This window comes from Amphiprion ocellaris, chromosome 2, assembly GCF_022539595.1.
Source record: "Amphiprion ocellaris isolate individual 3 ecotype Okinawa chromosome 2, ASM2253959v1, whole genome shotgun sequence".
Lineage (NCBI taxonomy): Eukaryota > Metazoa > Chordata > Actinopteri > Pomacentridae > Amphiprion > Amphiprion ocellaris.
Genome location: NC_072767.1, coordinates 4,844,573 through 4,857,290, shown reverse-complemented (window position 1 = coordinate 4,857,290; position 12,718 = coordinate 4,844,573). Strand labels below are relative to the sequence as shown.

At 36.4% G+C, this 12,718-nt stretch overlaps 1 protein-coding gene and 1 long non-coding RNA gene across 8 annotated transcripts in view; one reads left to right on the top strand and one right to left on the bottom strand.

Moving 5' to 3' along the window:
• The window catches only part of si:dkey-21p1.3 (collagen alpha-1(I) chain), a 53,110-nt gene extending 48,246 nt beyond the window's left edge, over positions 1 to 4,864 (bottom strand). For 4 of the 7 annotated variants that reach the window (XM_035944585.2, XM_055017624.1, XM_055017619.1 and 1 more), the window contains exons 1-2: positions 4,768 to 4,863; positions 856 to 1,017 (exon numbers count right to left, since the gene is read on the bottom strand). In XM_035944585.2, the coding sequence (XP_035800478.2) occupies positions 856 to 897 (42 nt within the window). In that variant the 5' untranslated portion in view covers positions 898 to 1,017; positions 4,768 to 4,863. Of the gene's footprint in view, positions 1 to 855; positions 1,018 to 4,767 lie in introns of all 7 variants that reach the window. The other 3 variants (XR_008604046.1, XR_008604047.1, XM_055017630.1) reach the window with 1 other exon arrangement.
• LOC118469755 (uncharacterized) lies at positions 4,033 to 12,457 on the top strand. Its single transcript, XR_008604063.1, has 3 exons — positions 4,033 to 4,138; positions 6,689 to 6,896; positions 11,258 to 12,457. It is a non-coding gene; the product is annotated as an uncharacterized LOC118469755 (long non-coding RNA).
• Positions 12,458 to 12,718: the final 261 nt, after the last annotated feature.

Sequence of the window (12,718 nt, the reverse complement as noted above, 5' to 3'; positions counted from 1 at the left end):
TTTCTTTTAAATTATACTATTTTGACTGTATTAAAATCAGCTAAAACTACTAGAGTTCTACAAAAACTGAATAATGAAGGATTGAAAATGGTAAATATCTTTTATAACTGCTCTGCTATAGATGTTTTACTGTATTTAAATCAGCTAAAAATAGGAAAAAAATATGCCATTATTTGACTTTTTTTTTTCATTTTTACAGTTTTTTGAAAATGATCGCATTCCTCTATTTTTTAACATATTTTTGTGGTATTCTTGCAGCCAGATTTTTTGTTTATTTATTTATTTATTTATTTATTTACAGGACTGGTTTTACAGTGTAAACTAATTGTCAGGTGTTTCTCCCACTTCCAACGACCAGCTGTTTTCATTGTTGAATTGAGATTTAACATGTGCAGCTTGGATTTCTTCTGCATCTTAAAAAGAGGCAATTTTAATCACATTTTAGTACATTTACTCTTAATATTTTTTAGCAGAATTATCAGCATATTTATACTTTTAACTTTAAGTGCATAGAGTGCAATCCAATTTCCAAACCCAATAAAGTACAAATATCAGAAACACTGGCAATAAACGGACATTTTAAATTGTCCATCATTCACAGGTACAAATCAAAATGAATTAAATGGTATTTTAACCTTAGTTACAAATCAACTGTACTCTAATTAGACATGAGTTTTGTTCCTTTAAATTTGCCAGCATTGTTTTTTCAGAGCCTACTTTCAATCTTGGCATCCAAAACCTAAACAAAACAGTCGATTCTGCTTCTACCTCAAGTCGTCACCAAGTTGGAGGAGTTTAACTTGAATCCACCTCTAATGATTTCATAGAAACAGAAGTTCCATACTCCAGACTTACATAACTCAGCAGCAGCAGAAGAACCGCAGCAGAACCCTGCATGGTTTCAACCTCTGGACTCCTCAGTCTGGATGAAAGTCACAGCTCCAGTCCGTCCAAGGCTCTCCAGAGGCTGCACATGAACGACACGCCTCCCTTCTGGAGGTCTGATCCAGAACCGTCCTGTAAAACCAACAGAGCAGATCCACAGAGAGTCTCAGCCAGACATCCAAACTCTCACATATTTATAGTTAAAGATCTCAGTCTGCCTCCAGTGGCGGAGCAGCAGCAGACAGGCTGCAGCTGAACACTTCAGCAGGAAACTGCTGAGGTTTCTATCTGAGCCTGACGCTAAACACAAGGTGGAGGTCATTTAGTTTTTGGAAAAGCGCTTTATAAATAAAAATTTGTTATTTACTTCCCCAAGTGGCCCAGACAGTTCAAACCTCAGCCGAAGATCAGTGAAAGAGAGACGAAATAGTATGAAAAAAATTAAATAAAAATGTATATAACCTGATTAAATAAGAGACGAAACAATAATAATACAAAATAAAATAAAAATGTATATAGATGACAAAATAAGAGATGACATAATAATATAAAATTCAAGATATATGTACATAACATGACTATATAAGAGACTAAACAATACTGATGTCAAATAAAATTAAATATATATATAAAATGACCAGATGAGAAACTAAATACAAAAAATATAAAATAAAATAAATGTATATAACATGACTACATGAGAAACTAAATAATACTAATATAAAATAAAACAAACGTATACATGACTAAAATAAGAAATTAAATAATGGTAATAAAATATAAAATAAAATAAAAAAACTCACAATTCTAAATAAGAGACTAAGTAAAAATAATATAAAATAAAATATATATGTACATAACATAGTTAAACAAGAGACTTAGTAATAATACAAAATAAAAAATATATATACTGTATATATAACATGACTGAATAAAACACTAAATAATATTAACATAAAATAAAAAACAACTATATATGCACATATAATTGCTAAATAAGATACTAAATATTAACTACATTGAATAATTAAACAACATATAAAAATAAGACAAAAACAAAGCTTGCTGACAGGGAATTCAATAAGTCTTTCAATACATTGTAGAACCTTAACCTTAATATTCATTATAGCCAGGTAAGGTTGTATTATATATAGTTTCTCTGTAGGATTTGAATCCATGATATCTAAAATCATAACGAGTTAATATCAGACTGGAACCTCTGATGGTAAACGTGTTCGAACATCGTGTTTTAAAGTTGTTCTGTAAATCTCAGGTTACGTTTCCTGACTTTGTGTTTATACACTGATGCTAAATCAGGTATGTCAGTATCATAAATTAGTTAACTGTTAACTGTAGCTAAGTGTCCTGCAGGTCACAGCTGATCAATCATAACGAATCAATAACTGCTCTCTCTATGTGCTGTTGGTTAATGATTGGCAGATATAAATTAATCTACGTTAATGTTCCTCCACAGAACTCTGTTACTGATGAATGTTGATCTCTCAGTTCATTCTGAGTTAATATCTCTGTTCTTTGGTTCAGACTGTTTTTAACAGTTTCTGTTAATTTCGCTGAGAAAAACTTATGTTGAAATGATTCTTTCAGAAACAGTAACATTACTGAGGTCTACCCTCTATCACAACGGACCACAGTGCTACTTTCTACTGCTATTTAATGTTAGATTCAGATTCAGAAAACTTTATTTGTCCCCAGGGGGCAATTAGAAAGGCACATAGAGCAGGCAGTGCAACAATGACGTAATAAGAAATAGGGATAAATATATATACAAATCTAGAGCAAGTAATACAGAAATAAAAACAAAAAAGAGAGAAATAAGACAAAAACACCGCTTAGTAACATACTAGTGCAAATATGTCATACATAGTGCAAATATGAATGAAAAGTAGGTGCAATAAATGTGAAACAGAACATATATGACAAAAAACATAACACTCTATTGTACTACATTCAAATCCTGCTGTGTTCACGATGATATTTAATGTTCCAGCAGCTGGAATGAAAGAACCTTGGAGATCCCGATCTACACTGCAGTAACAAGTACTATAACATGTGAATCAGTCATTAAACAACATTAACGACTAGAGAGTAGATTTATGGTTTTGTTCAGCTAAACTTCAGAGACTCAGCAGATATTCAGGGCTACTGACAACACAGAACCTTAACGTTACTGTTTTAATAGCATTTATGTTTTCTAAATATTACAGTAATGTGATTCAGTGTCTCCACTGATAGTTTAATTAACTAAATGTACTACATACAGTAACACAACACGCTTCGGCTGCCAACATGAAACACAAACATCGTTAGCTTAATGCTACATCAGCTTCAGGTTACGACAGAGCAGCTAGCTCGGTTATCATAGCGAACTCACATTAAAGCTAATATTTACTGGATGCTGACGCTCTTCTCTGGTCAACACACACACAAATAAACTCAACCAACATCTGGAGTGCAGAAAAATTTTCTGTGGAAAATGTTCTGCTGCTCCACCGACAAACAAATGAACAGTTATTATATCAGAATTAAATCCAAACGAGGAGAACAGAGTTTACAGTGTATGAGTGTCTCGGCTGCATCCTCCAGACGACCTGTCAATCATTTAAGACCAGACTGTCAATCAAGTAGCCCCGCCCCCTGACGGGACTAAAACTATAACACTTCATATAAAACTCAGTGTTGATTTATTTTCACATCGGCCACCTGATTTCTGACCATGAAAACGAACGAAAAAAATATCCCGAGCCGTAGACAATCCGTCTATGGAGTTTTAGTTTGTCGTGCAGCTTCCGGTTTTGCAGACACCCTTCTCAACCATCCACCTGAGGAGACGGTTTGAAAACGTCACAAGCGAGGAAACGATTACCCACAATTCCAAGGGGCAGCTTCAGACTCAACTTATCTAGCGGCTCATAGGAAAACTAAAGCAAAGAATAAGGTCAAACCACCGTGGGGCAGTCACGTATTCCTCGGAGATTGTGTCCCACATGGAAATGTCCCCCCCCCAAAAAAAAACACGTCAACATCATTAGTGACATCCCGTCATTGGACAATAAATACAGGTCGAACTCCTAGCGACTTCTGTAGCAGGTTCCGTTTCCTGTTGTTTCCTGCTGTATTGATCAATATCTTCCCTTTCGTATAGGACCTTGTAGTCTAATACCGCTATAAACCCTGTTTGCGGGGAATATTGATAATGCAGCAGGGAGCAAGAGTAGAAGCGCAAGCCTGCGAAGTAAGCGCTATTTTTCTTAAACCTGTATGTGGATCTCTTATATATTTACTAATTTGGAAACATCCAGCAGTTCGGACTGTCTCTCAAACGGAGCCCACTCAAAGTACAAATCAATCGGTGGCACTTTTTAAAAACACACCACTTCATTAAAACACCATTGCAGCTCTTTTACAAAACCAGCTTTTCACTCTTATTATTACGTCCTGGCAGAATACAAACTGTATTTCCAGACAGACAGCTAACAAAAAAAAAAGACAGAGCCGGCAGGCTTGACTGAGGTTGACTTGTGTCTACTGAGTCTTTGTCCTTTAGAACATTTTGGAAAACTGCAACACACATAAAAGGGTACATGTCACAAATAAGTAAAATAGAATAAAATGCACCCACAGCAAGTCAAACGTAGCATGAACACAGCAACAGAGATGCAAGTCCACACACACATCACAAATGAGGCTCCACAACAAACGAACTAGCCCTAGCAGCTTAGCGAACCACATGCTAGCGATTAGCCTCGCGGTTAGCGTTAGCGTCGTTAGCATGGTTTCTTAACTTAAAGTAAACGCCAAAAAACACCACCTTGACGCTCATAGTGTCTTTAAACAACTTAAACAAATAGCAGTCGTGCTTACTGATTGTTCCACTGCAAGGCTCAGAAAATGAATGAATTCTGTGCTGAAGCATTGAACACATGAACGCCGGTCGTCTTTTTTCAAATACGCAATTACGCAGAAGCACCACCAGGGGGACGATTAAGCCAATTCGGATCTCGCCGCGCGCAAGGTATGCTGGTCCGGGTGAAAGGTCTGGATACCCCAGATCATAAACATGGCCGAGTGCTACACAGATATTGATTACTTTGAGCGTTGTAAAGTCGGTGCTTTAAAGGAATTTTGTAAGAAACGAGGATACAGTGTTATCGGGAAGCGAAAGAAAGAACTCGTGTCCCTTGCTTGGGCATTGTCATTTCAAAAGGCCCCAATAGTTTTAACAAAACAGCAGGAAAGGGAGGCTGTCAACCTTGATTATAAATCCCTGCTCGAGATCGATGTTTACGGGTGTCACCTGAGAATTCCAGATCCTTTAGAGCTCAGAGAAGGTTGGGAGAATGAGTCGACAGCAGCAAATAAATGGCCACCCTGCATGTACATAGATATCAATAATTATCTGATTAGCAAGGACGAGCAAAACTTGCTAACGAGATTCGCTAACGACTACAAAGTCGGCACGACGTTCTGGATCTTTTCTTTCAGTAGGAAATGTGACGAGTACATAAGGCGGGTCACATATACAGCGCGAGGTTCCTTTATTGCACTTGTGAATAGGGCAAAACTCTTCCATCCACTTCTTTAGCCCACGGGTACCGTTGTGGCAGTCCCGCACTGAACAATGGGACCTGGCATATTGCCTTAAAAAGACTTTAAGCAGTGTAAACACTTAATAGTTGCTACAAATATCAAGTCGTTCCACTGCGATAGTATGGCTTTGTTGATAACGTAGTGTGGGATGAACTCTGACCTGGAAGCTATTGAGGGATAAACGCGCATGCGTACTGATAATTCCGATTTGGCTTAAGAGTCACAACACTTACCCTTCGCTTTTATGGATCTCATCGCTTAGAAATCAATCACACATCAATTTTGGAAGCACAACAATCTCATGAGCTCTTCTTTTGCTGACTCTGTCCTGACGGTGGATCACAGACCGACACTTCAGCTCCACTACGTCCTGCATCTTCCACAGTCTTTTTCACTTGTCCTGCCTTCAACAGTCCACTCATGTTTTTCAGAAAGCGAATCCTACCAGCAAATAATATTCACTGGAACAAAAGTAAATCCCTCAATGTTTGTGGAAACATCAGTCAAATAACAAACACAGACCGTGACGTCGTCGCTCAGAGACTCACTTTCTGTCCCTTGGGCACACGTTGTTGCCGATGGACGAGTGGATAAAACTGCGCGCTTGAAATGCGAAGGTTGACGGATCGTATCCCCCCGGGATTAATTTAATATATCGACAGCTGCAGTCTGTGAGCTGTTGCGAAGCTCGGCTTTCACTATGCTGATGACAGCTTTACTCACTATAGACTGGACAATAAAGATGGACGGGGCTACCGTACCGTCACATCTACAGGTCAGTGTTTAGGTCATTTTAGTAACTTCTTGTACTCTTCTCCACATCTGGACAATGTCACATATAAAGCAGTGACCTACGTTACTGTAGCTGAAGTTACTGTGACACTATAGGGTCTTAATTGCGATATTTAGACTTGATTTTCTACTGTGGCTAAATTGTGCTGCATGAATAGCTGGACTTGATTAAATACAAATTACATCTGATGAGTAAGGAAATACTACTGTCCTGACAATCACAGATTTTATTTAAACTAGGACATTTTCTCACATGCAAAGTTTGAGTTTAGATGTAAAATTTATGAGTTTACTTTATTATATCTTTGATGGATCCTCAGATTCCAAATATGTAGTTTATAGTCTGCCTCCTTTGCCATTGAACTTCACCTTGAGCCTCCCACCTCCATCCTTTCTGATCCAGGGTCAGGAGGCAGGACTGTGGTTCAGGTGAGGAATGTGGCAGGAAGGGCAGAATTGGAGGAGCTGCTGCCTGAGGACGTCTGAGGTGGCTGAGGTTGGGTTTACGGTAAACGGTGTGTGGTGAAGACGCAAAGCTCCTCCCTGCAGCTGAAAACTGAAGGAAATGAAAGGTGACACCAGGGGGCGCTATCCAGGACACAACAGTCCAGGTATCAGGTCCAGTCTGGACTGACAGAAGCCATAATCTATCCAACTAAGCTGGCACATAAATATAAGAGCATTTTAATGCTACATATAGCAAAAAAACATAACCAAAAATCCAGTATTTCAGTATTAATAATGTTCATGTTCTACCTTAAAGTTTGTATGTACAATCTGAACACTGAAAGCAACTAAAATTGTACAAATTCTTATTGGGAGTGTGTCATTTTCGACAGACAAAAACGTTTCCAATCAGAATAACTTTGCGCTCACAGTACGATAGTAACTTTCAGATCATCTAGTGGCAATTTTGGGTGTCAGTTATCAGTTTGGGGTCAAAAATCTAGCTCTAATATTGACGTAATACTAGCACAACAGCTTTCTTTCTACAGAATTTCAAGGTGTTTCCTATTGAAACAACCCAAAAACCGAGAAAAATGCATCTTTACATCAGATGTTGGAGGAAATGCTTTGTTAAAGATGCAAGATTCTTGGCATAAAAATAGAAATGATTTGAGCCGCAAACAACTATCTGCTCGGGAAAGACATTGCAGAGTGATGGTGTCCTTGGCAGAAACTGAAGTCACACTCACTTTATGTCTGTTGTTACTAATTTGAGGTTCTTTGTTCTGTGTTTGGGCAGTTGGCCCAGCTTTAAGTGCATGTTGGTGCATGTGAGCTCCTCCTACTGAAACTGTTGGCTCACACAGTCTGCTAAACAGACCAGAAGTGACCTCCCACAACAATTACGAGAAGCAAAAGTGCAGCCCAGTGTTTAGACAGTGCCCCAGAAATAACCCACATTTTAAAATAAAGTATTATGTTGATGTTATTTACTGGAGTTTTGCACTTTCAGCTCAATGTGAGGGTCTTTACTACTGATTTGTGGCTCAAACTAAAAATCAAGAAACACTAAATGCATCTAACAGCTATAGATATTGATTTTACAAACTTTTATTTATGTTTTGTCAATTAATATTTTGAGTTCTGGACTGTGATGAGCATTTCTCGCACTTTTCTTTGTTTTATTTTTTGTTTTATCGTGCAAATGTTACTGAAAATATTCAGCAGTAGCAGCTTGAATTTCACGCTTCTACCTCCCACCTATTACCTTCCTATAATGAGCAACCCTTAGTACTTTCAAGAACCACATTCCCTAAATAAAGAGCTTTTTTACATGGTAAAGGCACTATGAAGAGCCAGAGAGATTTCTGAAGAGCCGTTTTTTCTCCGAGAACACCACTGCCAGCTCATTGTAATTTAAATTCTAATTATTCGAGCTGAATCAAAGCAGTTGAAAAGGTACAAACATAACTTTACAAGCAGAAATCTTGAATTTTGTTAGTTCATAAAACTGGATTCCAGAGTTTTAAAAATGTCTCATTTTATATTTAGTACCATATATTATGTGAATATTTGTGCAAATATCAGAATATTTGTCTTTTCTGTGGGTGTGTTGTAGTCCTTTCTCACATATAGTTCTGTTCCCGCCGTCTGATGACAGTAGAGTCTTGGCTCCGCCTTCTGACGGTAAAGCTCCTCCCCCTGCAGCGATGACATCATCACGCTCAGCTCATCTGGAAACCTGTCGTGTAAACGTTAGCACGTAGGCAAATAAACCTGCACTTACAGAAAACTCTCCCACCTATAGTCCTGAGAACACACAGAGTTAACAAGGACCCACATGTCCGTTTGTGTTCGGTGTTCAGACGAATCTACAGGACAGATTTAAAGTCCTCATCCAGAGAAACTAAAGACGTCCTCACAGAGACGCTTCACACGTTCCTGTTAACTGTATCACAAAGCTGACACTTTCAGATGCCGTTAGTTCCCAGTGTGGAAACATCTGAGGTCAAATTTAACACTGAACCTTTCAACCTGCACATCATGGAAACAGAATCCTCCCTCGAAAAACAAGTTCACCTCAGTCTGGTGTGACCTCAGGAACTCTGAGTGTGAGAAATGATATTTTACTGCAGTAAAACCTGCATTAATCTTATGTCTACCTATAGGGGAAAGAGCAGTTTCTACTTACATAATCTTGCATTTGAATTTTTGTGCAGCTCTGTTCCATGCATGTGTTGTTGATTTAGAAAAGACAAACATCAACTCACAAACTATGCATCATTTTCAGTGCATACAGCATACAAATGTGAATTAATTACAATTCAGTTGATTAATTAGTTGAAAATCATCTGATGACATGTGAAACTGAGCTTAAGAAAATAAGTTAAATAATCTAAAGTTAACCCTCCATTTGTCCTCATTTACAGGCACCAAAAAATATTGTTTCCTTGTCTGAAAAAAATCCAAAAATTGAGCAAAAAATTCCCCAAATTTCTTAATATTTGCAAAACCTTCAGGATGACAATTCCAATAATTCTTTAAATATTTCCATTAAAAGTATTATTGTAAAAAGAAAAAAACACTCAAATTTGGCAAGAAAATACCTGTAAATATTTTCAAAAAATGAGTAAAAATCTTCCCAAAAAATCCTAAAAATTTCTAAAGTGATTACATATACATCAGTAAAACTTCTAATATTTTTTAAGAACATTCACCAAAATTTTTGTGAATGTTCTTAAGAAACATTTTTAACATTTCTTTTTTTTCCACCAAAAATTTTCAAAAATTTCCCCAAAATGTTGAAAATGTGGGCATCAGAAGTTTCACTGTGAAAATAGCGTTTTTTCCCCACATTTTCAAACTTTAAAATGGGTCAATTTTGACCCGCAGGACGACACGAGGGTTAAATCATCCAGTCACATTGACACTGTGGTAACACATAGAATTGCTTTCATTTTACATTTTCAAAATTTAAAGGGTTTCTTCCTTATATAGCTTGGAAAACTTACCTGTTGGAAGCCACTTCTTTTAACCAGAGTCAGTACAAAGACAATCTGTTGTTAAAATCCCTCTTTGGTTGTGGATTTGTCCTCAACAAACTTGCCTCTCTGTATTAAAGCTAAATGATTAGATTATCTTTACATCAAAATAACCATTCCCTGCCTTTAAAATGGCTCAGATTTAACTGTGCAACATCGTATTTTCTAGAATGTACAGATCTATCAACGCCTCCATCTCTTCTTCACTCTACACTGCACAATGCCGAGTAACGTGCCACTAGAAACTGACTGAACTATTTGTATTAGAATTTCTCAACTTGACCGAAACTGTATTTTTGATGAGCTTGATACTGAATGTAAGATTTTGAAGTCAAACTCAGTTGCTCTGAAATTCTATTTGATTCTCACTGCATTTTCAACCCTCTGTAATCAGTTTCCCCAATTCAGATTCAACTCTTGAAATTTACATTTGAATAGTTCCACAAATCGAGGTCACCTCAGATCCACAGAATTTCTCTTCAGCCGATCAGCATCTGCATTAACCCTCCAAAAAATATTGTTTCCTTGTCTGAAAAAAATCCAAAAATTCAGCAAAAAAATTCCCCAAATTTCTGAAAATTTGCAAAACCTTCAGAAAAATTCCAATAATTCCTTAAAAGTTTACCTTAAAAACTGTATTTGAAAAAATGTTTTAAAAAAGCAAATTTTATAAGAAAATTCTTGTAAATATTTTCCAAAAAGGAGTAAAAAGCTTCCAACAAATCCTAAAAATATCTAAAGTGATTCCATATATATCAGTAAAACTTCTAATATTTTCTTTAAGAACATTCACAAAAACTCAACCAAAATCCAGCGATTTTTGCTGGAATTTGGTTGATTGTTTGTGATTGTTCTTAAAGAAACATTTTTTTTTTAAATATTTGTTTTTTTTTCCCACCAAAAAATGTTTGAAAATTTCCCAAAAATGTTGAAAATGTGGACATCAGAAGTTTTACCGTGAAAATATATTTTTTCCATATTTTCAAACATTAAAACGGGTCAATTTGACCCACATGACGACACCAGGGTTAAATAAACATGAATAGCACGTCACAATGTCAGTAAACAACTTTGATTTCCTTTGCTCTATAGGCGCTACTTGACAAACTGGAGATGAACATAAAATCTTGGATTAGAATTCCTCCTTCAACGAACCAGTAGGTTTTAGAGAAGCTGAACCTGAGTGACTCTGAGCTCTGACAGTTTTCAGCAGGACAGCAAACACTTTTGGACTTCAGCACATACTGAAAGTGTGTCTGATGAATGTCGAGGTTCACAACGCGATTTTACAACACAACAGCATGTGGTGCTCAGCCAGGTGCTAACAGCTAATGAGTAATATAGGAGCTTTTTCAAATAGTAAGAGGTTTAAAAATGATATGATTGGTCTCTTTGTGTACAGTGTCACTAATCTTACGCTGATGTGAGATCACCGAACTCGCTAATAAATTCTACATCTTAACATTTCTTACCTTTCCCACCAGCTGAGGCCTCATTTCCTTCCCATGATCCTTTGCTTCATCCTGCTGGAGAAAACACTGCAGTGGAGTCCTCACTCTCTGAGCCTGAGCATCATGAGCAGACTGACATGGACCCAAGAAAACATCCAAGAGAAGCTCTACATCAGTAGAGAAGAGACTGATGTGGGAGGATTTTTAACATATGCCAATGAGTGGACTCAACAGGAACTATAAATGCAAAGGAGATCACTGAACACAACTGAAGCATAAACCTGGTATTGACACATTTGTTAATGATTGTTCTTCGTGTCTTCTTCCTCCCATCATGTTTTTTTGTAAGAATTGTTGGTATTTTAAACTTTTATTGAGACCAAACAAGAAAGAAGTGACAAGAAAGTGGAAAAAGAGAGTCGAGTAACAAAGATCCTAAGTTTGACTTTATATATGAACCCATATCTTTGACCTCAAGACCTAAATAATTACCTGCAAAATAGATGTGTAATCTTTCAGATTTTTTCCTTTGGATTTTTTATTTTTTTTTTTTTTGCATTTTTTTAAAGTATATGTAAATATCAATAAAATTACAAAAAAAATAATTTTCATGTTTAATTAAAAAAAACATGAAAATCTATGCTAATTATACACATTTAACATTAAAAAGTAAAACAGTGGCAAAATTACAGAATTTTCATGAGGTGTTTGTGTTGTGTAATTTAAATTTTTTTTTTGACATTTTCTTTAGATTTTTTTTAATGTCCCAGCTGCTAAAATATTAGTTTTGTTTTTTTTTAAATTTTTTCAGCTGCTATTGCAGAGTTAGTATTGCTTTCATTTCTAATTAAAGTTGCTGTATGTATATTTTTGACCCAACAGATTTTGACATATTTCCAGAAGACCTATAAGAAATCTACAAAAGAACCAAAATCCATGATTGTTTTTTGTGGCAAGGACACGTGTTTTGATGATTCCATCATAGAAAATTAAGAGAGACAGGAGTTACTGGAACTCAGGACTGGCAAGATATACACTACCAGTCAAAAGTTTAGACACTCCTTCTCACTCAGTGGTTTTTATTTATTTATTTTCTACATTGTAGATTGATACTGAACACACTGAAACTATAAAGGAATACACATGGACTTATGTTGTAAACAAAAAAAAACTGTTAATCTTCAGTATTAATGTACAATGTAGAAAATAACACAAATAAAAACCACTGAATGAGAAGGCGTTCAGACTTTTGACTGGTAGTGTACACAGTCTACCAGTGGATGTAGACTTTAGTTCACAACTGTACGTCTATTTTGTCAAGATGATTGTGTCAAGACCATAAAAGATACAGTCATGAAACTTCACAGGTGTGTCGGTGAAGTCAAAATAAAAGCTAAGTTTGAAGATGGTGGTGATCAGACCCACAAGTACTCTTGTAATATTGTAATGAGTAATCACTACTGAATACTCCTGGATGACAACATCAACATCTCC